The 21,440-nt window shown below is 30.2% G+C and overlaps 1 protein-coding gene across 1 annotated transcript; it reads right to left on the bottom strand.

The window, feature by feature from the left end:
* Nucleotides 1–4,642: 4,642 nt before the first annotated feature.
* On the bottom strand, nt 4,643–6,144 carry LOC149569136 (protein LEAD-SENSITIVE 1-like). Its single transcript, XM_089821910.1, has 2 exons — nt 5,827–6,144; nt 4,643–5,696 (listed from the first exon to the last, which is right to left on the bottom strand). The coding sequence occupies exons 1-2, from the start codon at nt 6,050–6,052 to the stop codon at nt 5,086–5,088; spliced, it is 837 nt and encodes a 278-aa protein (XP_089678036.1). The 5' UTR covers nt 6,053–6,144; the 3' UTR covers nt 4,643–5,085.
* Nucleotides 6,145–21,440: the final 15,296 nt, after the last annotated feature.

Raw genomic sequence — 21,440 nt, 5'->3', positions numbered from 1 at the left:
CAATGCTTCGCCATTTTTTTAAGTTTGAAGAATATTATAATTATAAAACTATGCTTCTATATAATGTTTAAATACTTAAATATTTGAATAATTATTTATTAGTCCCTACTTATATATAGGCAGGGTACTAATGTTTTCATTAGACTCCCTACTAATTTGTGCAAGCTAAAAAAAAATACCAAATTCTAAGTTCAACAAACTTTTTATCTTTAAATTAATTTATTCCCTTTTTCTAATTAGTCCCTTGCATTTTTGCTAAGGTTTATTTTATTTTCCCACTTCAAAAAATACAATATTTTCTAACTACTTTATCATGCATAATGAATTCATTAATTACAACTTTATCTTTTCCATATTTGTCACAAATTCATTAGATTTTTAAAAAAGTAATCTTTTTGTTTTATACAAGAAAAATAATGTCTAATCAATATTAATTATCACAATTTTTAGTTTTTAAAAATGTTAATATACTTTAAATTATTTTTAAAATTAGTTTTATCTAAATCAATAATCATTGTAAATTATTAAATTTGATTTTTTTAATTAAAATATACTATTGCTATTAAGAGTTATATTGCATTATATATATAAATTTTAGTCTATATTAATTAAAAAATTTAAAAACAATTAATTTCTAAATTTAACTTATGTGATAAAATTCTAAAAATCTTAAATTTATTGGTTAAAAATCTATTAATTTAAATCTCGTGATTTTACAATGCATGGTTAGTCACCAAATTATTCTATAAAACTAAAATTTAAATTATTAATTAAAAATCTAAATTAAATTTGTTAAAATTTATAACTTCTCTTTTCAAAAACATTGTATGTCTTTGACTATTACATCCATATGGTCTAAAGATTAAATGATTTTTTATTCTATTATTAAAATATGAATCATTAACTACAAAGGCAGGGACTCAAGCTCTTCCAGAGCTCTTGGTTGTGGTGGTGTCAACTGACAAAATCTCATTTTACCCTGCACTTGAGTGTAATTGGTTATTAATTTGATAATAAAGGTTGTTAAAATGTTATTCACAAATTATTGCATTTGAATCGAATATTACAAACATGATCAAAATGAATGATATTCCATAAACATAAACAATACACATGATCCATGATAAATTGAACAATACTATACTAAATTAATATGTATGTCATTGTGCACATAAATGACAAAAATATATATCAAAATACATGTATCCATAGACAAATTACACAAATATATATCAAAGTTCATGTATCCATAGACAAATTACACAAATATATATTAAAATACATAGATCCATAGACAAAATGTGGCTGATCATGTCATTAGAATGTGTATAATATCAATGTTTTTGTAAACAATGTGGCATATGCCATCTCAAAATGTCTCATGACACATCCTATGACAACTATACTATCCTAGGCTACTGGTGGATGATCAAAATGCAACCTCTTCACTGTACTGAGTGGATCGAATGCCTTCTACATAAACAGAAAAGGAAAACCCAAAGTTAGACTACAAAATTTATATGATTCGGTGTATCTAACATTGAATTACTCAAATGCATAATGATCTTTTTTTTAGTGAAGATTTATAGCATTAAACTTTTATCATAAATACCTCACTCATTGACCTCCTGTTCCAGTGAGGAGTCCTCTCATATCTCCTCAGCAATGCTTGAACCTAATTGATTGTGGCCTATGTATATTCAAGTATGTTTGTCATATGCATCTACAACTTAAACTATAACATTATAATTCATAGCATGCTAAATTTATAACATATAATCAAGAATTCAAGCTACAACTTACCTATGCCGACTCCTCCTTTGGATACAATGGTTGCGTCAACAAAGATACAAAACTTTGGTAACCAACCTCCTGTGTACCAGGTATTTCCTATGAGATACAAAATGCTAGTTGTTAATATCACGGAAATAAGTTTTGAGTTTATTTATGAAAATAAGGAAAATAAAAAATTAATGATACTTATACATACGATGGGGTTGTCAGTGTGAATGGAAATGCTAGAGCGTTTGCGACATGGAATCTGCCTAGAATCATCACCAGTAGCCACGTCCTATATAATAAAGAATGTAATTAAATTTCATGACCACAAAAATTTTACAAGAATGCATCGATATTTAATCAAATAGAAAGCACCTAATTACCTTTCCCTTGTCAATGGGTCCTGCCTCATCCCTTGCACTTTGTCCCCCACTGATAAGTGATACCTACAAGAAAAAAGAAAGATTAGAAACCATATATGCTACAATATCAAATAGAAAAAATAATGAGAACACAACATAATGCACCGTAGATGTCTCAAGGCCAAATGAAATAGCTGACAATGTGACATTATCAACCTGTCTAAGCTCCTCCTTAGTCATCAACTAAACATGAATGAGGATCACATACATGTATAAGTCAATATGGGTTAAAAATTAAAATTACTCTATTATAAAGATTAACTTTAAATTGTATATGTTGTAACAAAAAAATGTATACATGTACCAACACAGAAGGAGTTCATGCCTTTGCATGCCCCTCCTCTCTCACACTAGGGTGTGTAGCCTCTGTATGCACATTTGGTGTATTCTCATCAAATAAAAACTAATACACAAAAAGATCATCTATGGGACCTAGACAAATATTCTTGCAAGTTATGCAAGTATGGTGCACACAAACATGTGATGAGCTCGCCAATGATGACCTTGCGCTAGCATCATCAACATGAGAGGCAACACTAACCTAGCCTGGGATATTAATAGGCTACTCAATCTATGAATGGCTCTGATACTTTGAAAGCTAGCCTTTGCAATGATATTAGGATGTTGTGCTTGAGGAGGGGGGTGGGGGGGGAGATATAGTAGGGGGGGACAAAAGTGCCAACTTTCTTCTGCTAGGAAAAGGGTCTATCTTGAGGTGCTCCTCCTCCTACACACATGTTGGGCTTCATGCTCCAATAGTTCACCTTGAGGCCCAACACAAATTCTGCATACAATTTTCTAAAGAAATAAAATGGTACCTCTAAATTGTTGTGTGGAGGAATGTCAAAAACCATCCATCAACGATCCCAAAAGTTCGCACGCATAGCCTCATTTGTGCACCATTTAATTAATAATTTGGGCTTTGTGCATTTGACTTGTTTACCAATTTTTGGGTCCGCAAAAAGGCTAACCAAATCATCTTTAGTTATATTTAGAGCTGCAACCTCATCATAGTCCAACCCATCATCAAACATGGCATGCATTTAGTCATGCCAGCGAAGAGCAACATTTTGTTCATTGGTAAGTGTTTTAATATTATCCACTATGGCATTTAACATAGATAACATAGGAGCTAATGCGAGTATAGTATTATATGTGGTTCGCAAAACCCTCAATTCGGTGAGATTTTCAAATATCAAATCTTTGATTCGAGGGGGTTTTTGAGGGGGTAGGGGATCATTTGGTGGATGGTTCTGAAGGGGCATTGGATCATTTGGTGGAGGGTTATTAGGAACATTATTTCTTGCCTTAGTTTCATCATTTCGGTCAGCCATACCTATTAATTTGCAAAACATAATTTCTATTAAAAGCAACCTAAATTTCAACAATTTCTATTTTAATAAATCCCAACTTTTAACAAATTCAATTAAAATAACTAATTTATAATAAGATTCATTCAAAACATTAAAAAAAAAAAAAAAAAACTTACTAATATCGTATACCCGTTTTGAGATCCGATACTAGAATAGAGGGAACTCTTAGACACAAGAAAAATGCAATGTGAAAAGAGCCCTTGATTTTTATTTTTTTTAAATCAATGTTATAGGTTTCGGGTATCTAATTTCATATCGAATACTCGATAAGGCATGGTCCTAATTTTTTAGCTTTGGTATTAGGATGGGTGGAAAAAAGTTAGAGCAGATTTTTAAATGCTTTTAAACATTTTCAAACTCCATTTTTTTCACATCGCCACTTTTTGGCACACCATAATCCTGCACATACCCTTATGTATTTTGATTAGAAAATTTACAAACCTTGTTATCTTTTCTTCTTCAAACAACTCATTCAAGGAGGTCATGTGTTGTGTCTCGAGTATATGAATCTATTATTAGATATTAGAGATCACTTCTAACTGGCAACATTTTGATCTTTGTGCACCTAATGAGTGGCATTAAGCTCTTTCTCAACTCTAAAGAACCCAAAAATAAAGCATCAAGTTCTATTGAATCATTCGAAAGCTTAAGGGGTCTGCAATTAGCTAAATAAAAGTTAAAACAAAATGATAAATCAAACCAAAATAGTAAATTAATAAATCAAAGCTCAAATTTTCCAAATATTGTATTCTATAAAATTCAAGGTTTGAAAGTCTTTATGGGATTACACCTATTATTCTTGACTTCAAAACAATTATATGTTGACATTTTAGTGACTACATTCTAAAAGATCACAAACTTATCTGTAATACAGTAGGAGAAGGGAAGTCTAGTATTGCACTCATATATTGTTGAGGGAGTTTTGAAAAATTAAAAATATTTGTGATAAAGAAGATTTATATATGACTTTTAATTATTTATAACTTTTTAATGAAAATTATCACTAGTTGTTTTAGGTTCAAGGTTCAGCCTCTTTGCCATTCACAATGGTCCACACATGGTACTCCATTAAAATATAAATTTTAAACTTCTCATTAATACAATTGAAATAAACTAAGATTATAATCTATGAAATTCACCATCATAAAACAAATGTAACTTTTACCAATTTCTTACACCCTGGATATGTCGCTGTAATCAGCACTTTTCAATCTTGCAACAAAGCTTATCTCTACCCCTGTGCCCTAAATTTCTACCAATGAAACCAACACTGCAGCTAGTATTCTATGCAGCAACCACTTCTATCAGACAACACCCAACCACCTTTGCAAAATATTGCAGCTTCAACATACTTCAAGCAGTATATGGTCATCGATCTCTTTATAACCCAGTTGACAAATTTGACGACCCAGTAAACTAAAACTTAATCATGGTTTACACGAGATTAACTGAATTCTCCACAGCTAACATGACCTGACAAACGAAAGCTCCATAAGACATAGATGTAGAACTCATTGAAGTGAAACCGATTGACATATACTTCCTGCTGTACTCCTTTTCTTCCATTTTGCTAGGTAGCGTTTGCAATGTAAGGGCCAATTCTTTGGACGCCTTCGACGCAAGGCGTCGAAATCAGCGAAGCCAACCACACCCAGAATGAGGAGGAGCGGCAAGGTGTAGATGCGTAGACGGTTGAGGAGAACCGCTTGTGGCTGAAAGAGGAGGAGTATCATTTGCCCACTTCGAATATGTTGACCGGTCTTACAAAAGAGAGCAAAGTCCTCGCAGTTGTTCCTCGCCAGACTGTACTCCCCAAACCCATCAGTAAGCAACAGCTTTGCTCGATCAATCACCGTTTTTCGGGGATCAGAATCCGCCGACGTGCACCATTTCATGAAGTCTATTGGTATAGATGGATCACGGCACCCATACTCGTATCGGTAAATGATTTCGCCGCGCAGAAAGCAATCTAAGCAACTCAGCACGACCCTACTTCGTCCGCTGTGGTGGCCGCAATCAGGGCAAACGTCGAATCGATGAATGGAACTTCCAAGCGCCGCCTTGTCGTCCAAGGAGTTTTGAAAATGTATCACTAGACCTAGATCCTCTCCAATATAAATACCTGTGCAGCACAAATTAAATCTCCCAAAAACAATTACTACAGAAAAATGGTATGAATGTTGGTAATTAACAGTTTAGAAGGCGCAGAATAAAACATGTCTGTAAAAATCTTCATAATGTAATGAGGGTACCGTGATGATCATAGACGCCACGGCCACGCGGAGTGTAAATGTGATCCCCAGCTGAGATTTCACTTCTGCTAATCTCAACGTGGGGACGCCGGCGCCGAGGAAATTTTAATCGTAAGGTGATCAAACAAGCGAAGAGATCTCTTGTGTTCACCTCAATGTTAATGGGCCGACTCGGCATGGAGGAAGCGTTCGCCACGTCAAGCCTCTGTATACTGCTTTTCTGCATAAAATGACGGTTTTATGGCGGAAATTAAGATCATAGAGCTCGACATTTTTTAATAAACTAAAATTGTTTATGTTTTTCTTTGTCGTCTTGAGAAGCTTATAGAGCAGAACGAACACGCGGATTTGGAGTGGGCGGGGCCTCATCCTTAATTGTATGAAAAGTCCAGAAAAATCAACATTTTGGAGGTACTAAATTTAATATTCTATTTTAAAATTAACAAGCGTTGTGTTTGCGTGTAATGGCCGCGTGGAAGAAATCGGAGCGCACAAATGCTCATTTCAACGATATCAAGACTTTCAACATATCTACTTCTATAAGATATAGTATATGCAATCTACCATTTACTAAGTCAAGTCAATGGAGACTTCTGCAGTTGCACCGGTAAGGGTTCAAGATGTAACTCGATAGGATAGGTAAGCTATAAATATATATTACTAGCACTTGCATCAGGAGGTGCAAGGGGTATCGTGATAGGTATTTGATTTGAAAGTATAATTAAGAGTTTGCATAATAAAAGTAAGTTTATAAAAGTGTAGGTCTACAAACATGTATAGTTGTAGAAAGTAGTCTATTAAATAGTATCATCAAATAGTGTTTGTGGCTTTTGCAGGTCTTAAAAAACCATAGCATGAAATGCATGAAAAGACAAAAAATTATATTATTGCTACTTACAAATCTTTTCTATTTCTTTAGAAGGTGAAATGTTATAATTCATAAGTGACAATCATCATGAATTGAGCAAAGGGAGTAATTTAACAACTACTTTAAAAGTGGGCGTGTAGCTTATTCTCTTGGTGTGAAAAAAGCATTTAAATAAATATAAAATATAAAATCAATAGAAGCACAAGATGAATCTTAAAACCATACAATGCATACCAAAATTTATTGCATAAACTTGCAAAACATAAATTAAGACCATAAGCAATAGCTTTCAAGAGTTAAAAGATAATATTATTTATTTTTATTAAAATGAATGCTAACAATTAAAAAGTAAAATTTTAATGAACTATTGGCACCTAAATGGCTTTGAAGTTTGTAGAATTTTCATCCACATACACATTTATGTTAAAAAATATGTCAATGTATAACCTCCAAATCTAATCTACCATCAAATCTATTTTAAAAGGGAAACTTGAACTAACACTATTTCTCCTCACATTCTTGCTTGCTCAATTGATGATATTTTTTATGACCTCTCTAATTGGTTCAATATCATTAACTACGTTAATTTCTTTCCAAATTCCATGATTTCTTTTCTTTTCGAAACCCCTCCTCATGACTTCAACTATTATCACAAATAAGAAAGGGAATATGGGGTTAGCTTGTTGTATACCATTGGTTGCCTAGAAGAATCCACAAAATGTTGCTTTCACCATCATTGAACATTTTATAGTTAAAATACAAAAACATATCATTTATAGTCATTAATTACTAAATCCAAGATTTTTCTCATGCAACCCAATCATATATCTTACTAGCATCTAACTTGACCACCATTCCTTTAATTCTTTTTTCCATCATCATGTGCATAATTTCAATTCAGATTATCATGTTGTCAATGATTTCTCTTCCATGTGTGAAACTATTTTGTTCATCGGACATGATAGTTCCTGATATTCTCTTTAGCCTATTTACTAAACCTTTGTGATGATTTTGTATATTGAATTATACAACACTATTGACATGTAATTGCTACATGCTCCACATGTCATCTTAGTGTAGTTACATAGTGTAATTGCTAAATACTCCACATGTCTTCTTAGCGTAATGTACTTACTAAATTTTGTTTTTACTAATTAGTCCAAGAAGAATTTTATTCTCTACGTTTGTCATCATCTCATGGATATGCTTGAGTTCAAATGTGTTGGTTGTTCTCAAAAATTTGTTCCCACAATATTCTAATAAAATTCCACCACCAAATCTTTTACGTCAATACAACCAAGAATGCCTTTGTAGTGTTTGTCTTTTGGATTGATTCAACTTTGTTGCTCTATCTTCTCACAATTAAGGATGCATGAAAAAAATTATATGGTAAATTGAAATAAAGTTTTTTGTCCTACAAGATGTAATAAAATTCGTGTTTCTTTTTGCAAATTCATGACCAGTTATGTAGCTTTGTCTAGAGCTTTTCTCCTTTTCAGAAACCTTGTCCACAAATTTTGTCCAACACAAAAAATTGTGTCAAGAGTTCTCCTATTTTCACACTTCTATAAATTTTCAGCACCATGTTAATTTTCGTATCTACCCCATTCCTTATTGAGGCTCACGATGGGAACCTCTCACCCAATTCTACCTTCTACAATGGATCTCATGCAATTCTACCTTTCTACAATGGATGAAATTTTCAACCAATTATGGTTTTCTCACTGCAGCTAGGCTTTCTACTTTAGCAGCCTTGAAGTTGCAACAAGTGCCCCAAGATTCTCCATGACTTGTCCCAATCAAAACAACAAGTCATCCTTCGATCTCCCATTTGCACACACCATCAAAGAGGAATTCCAAGGAACCCAAATATGGTGGATGCGACAGCTCATAACAAAGGAAAAATAGGGGAGCGATAGAGACAAGGGAAGCAAAAGAACATAAAGAAAATATGTGAATTGAGGGTTGAGATTCATCAGAATTGGCATTTAGAATTCTATCACACTCCACAAGTTCAACATTACCATGATAGTGGAGGCGGAGGACTCATTATTTCTTGTTTATAGATTACTAAAATATTTATAGGCATCTTTTGTCTTATTTTTACATGATTCCTATCTTATTTCTAGCATGATTCCTAACAAGATTTTCTTTGTGATATTGCTAACAGGATTTATTTAACTGTGTGAATTTGAGTCAAACTCATTGACCCATGTTTCTCTCGACTTAAATATACAATCTCCAAGTCCTTTGGCTTTAGCTGTATAAAAACCAATTGAAAGGAATCTTTTTTTTAATGTTTTATGGGAACCTACTATTTTCTCTTTAGATGGATGCTTTCACTCTTGACCTCAGACTTGGTCCCTAGTTCCTTAGCATAGGGAAACTAAGACTGCAATATTGAAGATCATTTAAAGGATTGCCAAATTCTTATGGAAATCCAAGATTGCCAATATCTCATGGAAATCCACCAAAGCCCATCATTTCTACCACATCCTAGTCATAGTCATCAAGATCTTCCTCCAAGGCTTTTTCTCTATGTCAAATAATAAGAACAAGACATGATTTCAAAGAGATGTTGCTTAATGTGTCTTCAGGTAAAAGATTTGTGGACAATTTGGCTTATTTAAGTACTTTCAAATAGGAATATATGCAATAAACACATAGAAACAAGATTATGTTCTTCACAAAATAGCTTACCATAAAAAAAACAAGTTCCATACATACCTTCTTTCCCCTTTTCCTCTCTTTCCTTTGTCATATCCTTTCATTTTCCTCTTGTTGTTGTTTCAATATCCTATCATCCACATCTACAAATATTGTGTAATAGAGATCTTCAAAAAGATTAGTGGAAATAAAGATGATGCAAATTGTATGGATTTCTCTCTCCATATTTGCCAAACTCAAAATTCTAAATAGGCAGACAGAGCTTACAACATCTTAGTTTAGAACTGCCTACAAACACAAGCATGATATTCTGAGTTCAAAATAGTAGTAAAGATTCTCAAAGTAGGTACTTGTAGCATGGACATTTGTGGATTATAGTCAGTGGACTGGCTGAATGCTAAGTGTAGTTGAGTGGAGACAGTGAATAATATTTGAGTTCTTTTCCCCACCATGAATCTGATTCCTTCCATGGGCTTTTTGGATTGGGGGTTTTGTGGATAGTCCTGAGATGTCAGCCATTGAGAGTTGTTTCCACTAGATTTAAGAAAAAAAAAAATTAGTAACTTCATAAACTCTAATTTAATATTATACAAATAATATAACACATTTAGTTTCAAAATTCTTAATATCATCATTTTACTTATAACTACATATACTCACCTCACACTTTTACATATTTATTAACATTTGAAAACATTTACAACTTGAAACAAAACTAGAGCACAATAACACTAAGCATCAAAATAACTATGCCTATAAAAACCTCTTTATATTTTTATAATTAATACGGGCAATCTTTTCTCTCTTATTTACTTCAAAATTTAAAAGCATATTTCACTATTGTCATGATAGCAATATCATAATATATAGAATATTTCATAAATATTTTAGCAGAAAGTAACTCCTCAATATAGAATATATAGAATGTTTCATCTATTTTAAGGAAACTAACTCCTCAATATAGAATATATATGAAAATTTTGATAAATATTGTTGTCAATGAATATCTTCATTCTTTTTCATCTTATCTCTAACATTATAATCGGGTGGGAAAAATGAGTATGATTATTCTAGTGTTGTTTGCATGAAGTATCATCAACTAGATTGCTTTAACAAGACACCTAATCAATAAGGCACATGCTAAACTGTAGAGAAACAAGGAAAACAATGAGATAATATTTATCAAAAGAAATTGCATATGGATGTGGTTTAAAAGAAGTTATTACTACTAATTTGTTAGATGAGAGTTTTCATTTTAAAGTAGTATTATTATCATATGATTCTAAGGTCGAATATAAGAAGGTTTAATATTTGTGTGCTTTCAACCTTAACTTTTCGCATCATCAAAAAGTGGGATCAACATAAATTGTGGAGGTGTCATTTCCTAGAGCTAGTAGGAAAATAAAGGAATCTCATTTGTACAAGAGTTGGAAGATGTTGAAACTTTTCCTTAATCCTTTCTATGTTATGGGAATGTAAAATATCTCCAAAAAAATGTAAGATCATTCCTTTATGAAGATTATTGGCAACTCAAACAAACATATTATTTAAGGATAGAAATTAAAAGATAGAGATAACAATAAATAAGGAAATTGGGTTAAAGAGGACTAAAAATGATGTTAAGGCCTTTGAAATTATAATGGTTGAATATATCAACAAAATAATAGGAGTCCATGAATATCAATGAGATCTTAAGACCTTTTCAAATGTTAAAAGAAGTCCATGAATATCAATATGTTCTTCAACTTTCAAAATGTTGAAAGGAGACCATATATATCAATGAGTTCTATGTCTTTCAATTTTTTGAAAGAAATTCATGAATAGTAATGAGATCTTAAAAGGAGTCCATCAATATCAAAGAGTTCTTAGACTTTCAAACTATTAGGAATCGATGAATATCAATGAGATCTCAAGACCTTTTAAAATGTTAAAAGGAGTCCATCAATATCAAAGAGTTCTTAGACTTTCAAACTATTAGGAATCCATGAATATCAATGAGATCTCAAGACCTTATGAAATGTTAAATGGAGTCCATCAATATCAATAAGTTCTTAGACTTCCAAACTATTAGGAGTCCATGAATATCAACGAGATCTTAAGACCTTTTAAAATGTTAAAAGGAGTCCATCAATATCAATAAGTCCTTAGATTTTCAAAATGTTGGAAGGAGACCATAAATATTAATGAGTTCTACGACTTTCAATTTGTTGAAAGAAATTCATGAATATCAATGAGTTTTTAGGCTTTCAAACTATTAAAAGAAGTTCAACAATATCAAATAGTTATTAGACTTTCAAACTATTAGGAGTCCATGAATATCAAAGAGATTTGAAGACCTTTTAAAATTTTAAAAGGAGACCACGAGTAACAATAATTTCATAGACTTTCAAAATGTTGAAAGAAGTTCATAAATATCAACGAGTTCTTTAGACTTTGAAGCTGTTAAAAAAGAGTCTCAATGAATCAATGAATTCTTAGACTCAAAAAATGTTAAAAGGGGTTCATAAATTTTAATAAGTTCTTAGATATTAAATTTTTTTGGAGTCCACTAATATCAATGAATTCTTAAGCTTTGAAATTATTAAAAGAAATCTATGAAATCAATGAGTTCATCTAAAACTGTTAAAAGAAGTCCCATGAATATCATTGAGTTCATATTTTCAAACTAATAAAAAGAAGTTTATAAAATAAATGAGTCCCATTAATATCATTGAATTCAAATATTTTCAAACTAATAAAAAAATTTATAAAATAAATGAATTAGACTTTCAAATGTGAAAAAAAATCATGAACATCAATAAATTTGTAAACTATCAAAAATAAAAATTAAGTATGAATGACTCCAATTTTACTAATGTCCCTTTTTATCACATTTTTAAAATAAAATATTATATAATTTTAATTAATTTATGGAATTGTAGAGATATATGAATAGTTTGTTTAGTTAGCGATATATGGATAATTTTTTTTTCACTGAAAGAAACACAACAACATTTACACACTACAACCCTGCCATGTAGAAGATATTAAATTTGAGCAATCAGTATTTTCACATAATTGACAACCACAAACAAATATGGTCAAGTATATGTTTTCCTCATCTTGGTGATATGATGGATAATGTAAATGAAATCAAACATACACTCTTATACCATTGGTATCTTCTGTTATTTACAAATTTTTCATGCAACTAGAATGAAGTGTAAAGAATCAATCTGGTGATTGGACATTCCATAGCCAAGTTTTACATCTTCTGTTCTTTACAAATTTTCTATGAAATCGGAACAAAATGCAAAAAATCAATGATATGATAGAAATTAAGAACCAATGTTATGAAAAATTTGCTTACTGAGTACAAGATCTCTTTGAGCATGGGGCTGCTTGATTGATTTCATCTGGTTCAAAGGCCACCAATTTGAGAAGCACCATGTTAAACAAGGTATTGATTGAGTTGGCATTCAAGGCCAATTCCAAAACCTCTCTTTGAGGCTCCATACCCTCTTCCAATCTAATTCTATGAGCTAGAGATCCGTACCCTAATAATAGTGCTTTCACTGCTTCAATGGTGGATTTCATTTCTTTGTTTCTCTATCTTTCTTCTCTAGTTGATCTTTTGTATTCAATTTTAGCTGAGAAAATATTGTACTTATCTAATAGGGTTGATGACCCAGTTGACAATTCTTCTGATATTATTCGAAGAATCTCTTTCATGTTCGCATTCTTGTTTCCCAAATCTTTGATGCTTTGCGCTGCTAAAAATTTAGCCTACCCCTATTTCCAAGCTCCTCTCTATTTCTCTTTCCAAAAACCCTCAATGGTCTAGTGTCAAAACCCTATTTTCTCTTTGAAAGAAGAGGGGAAATGCACGAGTTTAGTGTTTTTTGGGCCGTTGAATAGTACTTTATGCTTCCTACAAAGAAAAAAACATAAAGAATGGTGTGATTTAAACTAAATTTGAAAAAACCCCAATTTCAAGCAAGGGCCCAAAGTCTAAATCCAATGAAATTAATTTCAATTAAGGACACCATATTTCTTTGAGCTCTTCATTGGATGTAGCCGATTTATTTTTCTAGATGCATCAAGTGATGATCTTGAGGTTTTCTACAAAGGGGAGAAGGCTTTCACAGCTATAGAGGACAGTATATTGGACGACTAAGTGGGATGGTATTAGGCTAAGTTCTTTGGATGACTAAGTGGGCTGCATGATCAGAAGGTGCATGATGGTAAAGTGAGATAAAAAACTACTTAATAATAGTCTGAATCCATTCTCTAGCTATAGCCAATTTCAGGTTGCAAGAAACCCCTATTGGCTAAAATCATCTTCACCTGCAATGCAAAATCGTTGAGATTCTATTAAAGGAAATTAAAGGAGTAGAGGCATGTTTTCTACGCTTTGACCAAGAGATTATATCAATAAATAGATTTGATTGGAAAAATCTAAAATCATGTCATTAATAAAGCATTGAATGTGAAAACTTTTGTAGGGATGAGTCCACCTGGAGTTTGGCTAAACTAGCTAGCCAAACTACCATTTACTATTAATAGTTGTTTACTAATGTGAGATGAGTAATAATCTGAAACCATGATCTAAAAATCATTTTTCGATAGTTGTTTATTGGCGTGAGACAAATTCCAACTAGAGGCTACTCCAGAAGGAAAGCCTATTTGCTAAATGTCATAGAAATAAACATATAAACATATAAGAATATAAATATTTATTAAATTATTTTGGAATAAAAGTTAGGAATTGAATTATTTAAAAATATATTACTTGCATCACTATAAAAAAATCATGTAGAGTTTATGGAAAAATTTAATATTATTTTGGAATAAAAGTTAGGAATTGAATTATTTAAAAATATATTACTTACATCAATTTAAAAAATGTAGAATTTATGGAAAAATTAAATATTATTTTGTAATAAAAGTTAGGAATTAAATTATTTAGAAATATATTACTTATATCACTAAAAAAATGTAGAATTTGATTTTAATTTTGGAATAAAAGTTAAGAATTGAATTTAAAAATATATTACTTACATCACTAAAAAAGTAGAATTTATGGAAAAATTAAATATTATTTTAGAATAAAAGTTAAGAATTGAATTATTTAAAAATATATTACTTTCATTACTAAATATATATATATATATATAAAAAATTTATGGAAAAATTAAATATTATTTTGGAATAAAAAATAGGAATTGAATAATTTAAAGATATATTACTTACATCACTAAAAAATATGTAGAATTTATAGAAAAATTAAATATTATTTTGAAATAAAAATTAGGAATTGAATTATTAAAAAATATATTACTTACATCACTATAAAAATATGTAGAATTTATGGGATTTTTTTTAAAGATATCTCGTATATTTTTAAAATTATTTTAAAAAGTTATAAATATTGAAATGAAATACATTATAGAACAACCATGAAGTACTTAGAATTATGAAAAAATAATTATTAATTTTTTAAAAAAATTTAATTGGTAAATGGCTAAAGCCTTATATTATATTAGATAAACAAATTAAAAAATTAAAAAATTCTCCATTTTGATGGGCATAGGTAGGAAAGAAGGTGGAAAGAAAATCTCTAGTCTAGCCCGGGACCAAGGTCCAATATTATACAAATGATAAAAGGGGCATTACCCCAATGAGAATATAAGTTCAAAAGATATCTTAAAGCTCGAGAGAAAAGCAATGCAGTGAGAAGCTTTAAAAAGAGAGGATCAATGAGCATCAGAAAATAGACATTCCTTTGGAAGGAACAATAAACTTGTCAAATGAGGAATAAAACTGTTACAAAATTCTAACAACCAAAGGGGTTAATCATAAGTTATAATAAAGATTGCTACTCATACTTGATTTATATAAACTAATCGAAACATAATGTTACATTCAAGACCTAAATGAAAAATAAGGAAAAATACCAAATTATTTCAATGGGTTAATTAAATGCTCATTACTAAACTAATGTCTTAGTAATGACTCATATCTTATTTTTAATGATTATCTTGATTAAGATTTAGTGTGAAGTAATCATGCTTTTTTATTTTCTTTGCTAATTTTTGAAATTAACATAATTCATGGATTTGCATTTGATAGCTATTTCTAGATAATATTCATGGAATTGCAGTTAAAAGTTATTTTTTAGATCCATATAAGCCTTAGCAACCCTTGTAAGATTAAATGTTATGAATTGATTATAACAGGGTGACAGGTGTAAATGTTAATACAAGTTTTAACCTCTGCATTTGAAGTATATTAATCTATGATCAAGAATTTGCAGGCAATAATTTTTTTTGAAAATTTAATTTAAAACTGGGCAAAATTTTGGGCATAATTTTGATGTCCAAGAATAGAAACTGAGGACAATACCAAACAAGGGAAGAAACTAACACTCATAAGATAAAGGTTATAATTAATATAAACAGATTTTTTACATAGTACAGAAAGCCATAATCCATAATCCTCCAAGTACTAAGACTGCCTTTTACAATATATAATCTATGTACTACTTAAGGAAAATGTAGCAAGTCAACACCTAATATAACCCTAAAATTACACATTTCTAAATACACCCAAAGCTTCATAAAATGAGGAAAAAAGCTTCATAAAATGAGGAAAAAGGGTCAACATGTAGAAACAAAACAAAATGCACACCCATTGTTTTATTATTAAAAGTATTTATTTGAATAGTCCAAAAAATAATATTTAAAAAATATTTGTTTGAACACTCTAATAATTAATTTTTAAAGAGTGTATCTATTTGAATATACCTATTTTCCTTGCGCTGTTTGAACTCACGGGTGATCGTGCATCCTTCGGCCCCTTTTTTGTGAATATGTATCTTTAAATTTTAAATTAAAGGAAAATGTCTATTCATAAAAAAATATATATACCTATTTTACTATGGAAGTTTTACAATGAGTTACGAATATAAATACATATTTTTTTTTTAATAAATTAATAATAATGATATGAAGAAACTTATGAGATTAATTTTTGTTATTAAAAGTATTAAATTAGAACAATTTCAATACAGTTTATTGTAATATTAAAATAATACATTATAATATTAAGAGTTACATTTAGTTTCATCTGTATTTAGAATTGCAATATAATATAATAGTATAATTTTCTATAAAAAAAAAATTTAAGTTACTCACAATTATTTCATTTATTTTTTCTATTAAATATTATACACAAACACTATGAAAAGACAATAATTTTAATTATTAATTTTTTTAGCATATTTATGTTTTTAAAAATTAATGTAGTTAATAAAAATGTTAGAAAATGGTTTTGTTTACCTCTATCTTTTAAAAGAGGAATCAAACATTTGTGTTTTTTCACTAAAAACTACCAAAAAATAAAACTTTGTTATTAACCAAACTTGGCAATATTTCTATACCTCAATAAACTATATTCCTTGAATGGTATGTTTGTTATTTTGGATAGATTTTCATTTCTTATCTTTTAAATGTGCACATGATATAATTTGTGTAAGAGCCCATTAGATAATGGAGTTTAAGAAAAGTTTAATCCCTTCAAGAGAAATGATAACATTAGGACTGATGGTGGTATTAGATTTCACAGTTTTTTAGAAGGGTGAAGGAGATAGTCAAACAAAAGAAGTACATTTGAATGTTTTTTTGATGAAGAGTTAATTCACATGTCTTAAAGTACAATTTTGGATTTTTGACGAAGAGTTAATTCACATGTCTTAAAGTACAATTTTAGACAATTTTAAGAGTCAATACGAGTTAAGGCAGATATAGTTGATCTGATATTATATTCACAAGTTATTATAATTAAACAAAGGTTAGTCTATTGATAATGAAATATATTTTCTTTAAATGCAATTTCAAATGTAAAAATATAGAATTACAAATCAAATAGTATTATTCCTAGTTTTTTTTTTTTTTTTTTTTTTTTTTTAAAGCATATACCCATCAGAAACATGATGTGGTTACTTCAGTCTATTTAAACAAAAGTATATATATATATATATATATAAAGGATTTAAAAGTACTTGGTACCATCATAAATCAAATCTATAAAAATAGAGACAACAAAGTTTGATAGGGTAGATTTTATTTTTTAATACATTTTGAGATAACTATTTATGACACAGTTAACTAAGAGTTTATAAAACTCTTTTGAGTACACCTGCTGTGGGAATAAGAATATAGGAATAGAAATACGTATTTTGAAATTGTTATTTTAGAATAGGAAATAAGAATACATATGGTTATTCTTGTTTGTTTCAGTCAGAATTTGATGGGGAATTCACTGATCCAAAAATTTATGTTTTCTAAAATAAATAAAATTGGAATATACGTATTCCAATTACACCTATTTAAGTGGAATTGCAAATGCTCATTTTTGGGCCAAAAATAGAATATGTATTCCTATTCACAATTCTGATTTGGTGCACCCAAATGGAGAATTTGAAATTTTAAGAATTTACATATGCCTCTTTCACTCATATTCTCATTGCCAAATAAACCCCTGGAGTTTATAACAGATGTTCGAGTTTATAACAGATGTTCGAACAAAAATAACCCCATCTACTTGACCCCAAAAAAACACCTTTTAACAATGAATAGTAAAACTATACCAGTTCCTCAATATGAAGGCCACCATTCATTTCAAGTTCTACATAGGGTACATCTCATTTTTATTAAATCCATAATTATCCTCCGTAAAGATGTAGTTGCAAGTATTAACATAATTTAAATCAGATTTAGCGAAACACAAAAAACACGTCATTTCCACTAAATTGAATACACTGTATAAAGATAGGTCATTCCATGCCCGTCCGATGTGGTTGTCACCCACTGATTGAGTACGATATCTAGGAAAAAGCACAGGCATTATTAAAACAAACAAGTCATTAGGGAGAATTAAATAAATAAAAGCAGAATAGATCATATTAAGATAACGGACCTTACAAACACTACAAATTTCAACTCTATTTACATGATCTCTAACTTCAACGCGGGACTCACGAACCTCTGGATGGGCCTCCTGGTTTCCCAGGGTTGAAGTAGATGATGATGATGAGATTTATCGAGACGTGCAGTATGATGGGTGAATCAGAAAATCCTTTGTATGAGCGATTTTGTAAGATAAAAACTATGTTAGGCATTAAAAACTGCATGAGATAAAAATACCAGCATTTTGGATGTTAGACACTACTTCAGCATGAATGATGTGTACCTTACGAAGCTCGCTCCAAAGGAAAAGCCTATGGGCTTAATAAAGTTTCACTATGCAGTGAACACGGTTATCTAAACACAATAGTGTCAAATCATGGATCGATTCAATGAGATAACAAATAGTTGTTACTATTACTTGTCACTACTATTTGTTGTGACTACTTTTCTTAGAATTTGAATTGAATATGATAAAAAGTTCATGACTTCTTCTCTTAGAATTCGAATTGAATATGTCAGCAAGACATAAACAGAATAATGTGTTGGCATAAACTTACACATTGTAATTTTTGTGTGAGACAATTGACTGTGTGTGAGATAATATTTTGGAGCATTCACTCCATATGAGAAGCCTATCGGCTTAAATATATATAGTAGAATCTATTAAAAATTATTATAAAAACATTTATGAGAAATATTATTCTTTTATCTTGACATTTCAAAATATTTATTTACAATTAATCTTATATCTATTATATTTATTTAATACTAGAAGTCTTTCTTTGGTCTCTATATGAGAAATTGGCTTAATAACTTTCCTATGTGCAATCAAATTACAAATGGTCATTAGAGATTCAAATGTTAGTTGAATGAGATGATTCACATCTATTGTTCTTTAAAGAAAATATTCACTTCGTATTCTTACCCACCATTGAATAATCATTTGTAACCATCATTCAACAAAATATTCATCAATTGAAAGGAAATCCTCACTTTATTTCTTTCATCTTTATTTGATTCCCTAAGACACTAAAAATTTAGTGTTGCATGTTGCTCAAACATTTTGTTCACATTCATGAGCTTCAATAAGTGTTTGGTCACTAGTCATCAGATCACCTTTCGTATTTTTTATTAGACAAAACATTCATTGATTATTAGGAAACCATTGCTTTATTTATTTTATCTTTATTCGATGCCCTGACACACTCAAAATTTATGATCATTTTGTAATACACACACACACACACACACACACACACACACACACACACACACACACACGATTTGTAATATTATCAATATCTAATAATTATTAATCGATGTCAAGTCATTAAAATTATCTATATTATCTGAATAACCAATCTGATTGAATTGATTATATATATAAAAAAATTTCATGTGTTGATTGTCACTTATCAAACAAGATTATCATTATTCATGAAATGGTGTGTATTATTATTGTCATGAATTGTAGCGTTTGGGATTATTAAGCATGTCCCATATAGGGCCATACCCCTACATGACATGGGCCACATCAAGACATTTCTCTCTCTTCATGGGACATGACTTCTCTATACATATTTATAAATTCAAATTGACAACCCTTGGTATGCACAAATATAAGAACAAAGTTATTACAAGTTGTAGAAATGTAAGTCATATATGTGAGAGCACTTCATATTCAAGCAAATACAAAATATACTTACACGTTCAGTAGCCACACCTAACTATACAAATCTATAAAAGAAATCAAATCAGTCATATCATCAAGGAGATTCTATGAGATTGACTTATCTTGTAAGCATACAAATATAAAAAGGGTATTATAACATGATCCTAATTCCTTAACAATGAGATCTTTGGACATTTCTATTAGAATATTCAATTTAGGAAATTCTTGCATGTCTCTTATTAGTATCTTAGCTCATTCTCTAGCGATTTAAATTTATTTCCCTTCATATATTTTTCATGGCCAGTGATCATGGCTTTGTGTTCATGTTCTAGCTTTGAGGCATGTTTCATTTCTACACTACATATTCAATTAAGGGTGTGAGAAATAAATATGATTTTGGTTAGGTCTCTAGATTGTCAACTATGATCATTCAATATAATTTATTGTTTATTTATTATATATTATTCTAGACTTATGAAGAATAAAGTTTGAGTAGCTTTTTATGAGTAATATCATGTGTAACTATTGGCAACCTTTGTGATTCAACATCAAATTTTATTTTTGGTAACACCATAGGCTATATGCAAGAGTTTTGAAGTAATTTTGAAAGTTTTATTTTTGGTAACACTAGAGAGTTTTGCAATAACTTTTGAAAAAGTTTATAGTGACATAAAATTATTATTTTTATTGATTTTTGGGAGGTTAATTGATTTGTAGGAGAATAAATATGGGTTATATAGAATTGTTCGTTGATATAAAGTGAATGTTAAATTACCATGTGATTATGTGCAATGCCCCATCAAGGGATCTAAAAGAATTAACCTAAAGTTTTACTAAGTTTGCCAAACATTTTTTTTTTAAAGAAAGAATAACATACACCTCAATCATAAAGTAGCAGAAGCAATAACATACAGTCATACATAAGCAAACATAATAGATTAAATTCCTTAAGGATCCAAAGACATTGAGTCACATTTAAATTTAATTAATATTGAGTCTAATAAATACCACATCCACATGAAAGAATAATTATAAGTCCAAGTCCATTTAAATAATATACACTTATTCTGAATGCCACTTGGCAATAAAATTTAGAATGCACAATCATCCATTGTACACGTCACAGGGTATGAAAGGATAAAAGAATATACATTTATAAAGATAGATTACATCATCCCTTTCGGATCCATGAAAGAAAGTATAATACAATAAGTGAACCAACCATCATAATGATATAACCATCCATCATAATACAAAAAGATAGAATGAAAGGAGAAGCAGATAAAGAACCCCAGCCATAGCATCAATGGATGGATCTCAATGGTAAGAGTAAAAGGAACTACCACCAAACCGCATGGTAACCCAAAAAGGCCCACTCCTACTGTGCTATGGAGATAGTCTCAAGTCCCAAACAAGATATCAATCCCAAAATCACAAATAATCTCTATGTCAAGGAAAC

The sequence above is a fragment of the Cupressus sempervirens genome, chromosome 3, assembly GCF_028749045.1.
Source record: "Cupressus sempervirens isolate cs-2001-9-10 chromosome 3, ASM2874904v1, whole genome shotgun sequence".
NCBI lineage: Eukaryota > Viridiplantae > Streptophyta > Pinopsida > Cupressales > Cupressaceae > Cupressus > Cupressus sempervirens.
Note: the sequence above shows the minus strand (reverse complement) of the source record. Positions and strands in the feature narration are given on the sequence as shown.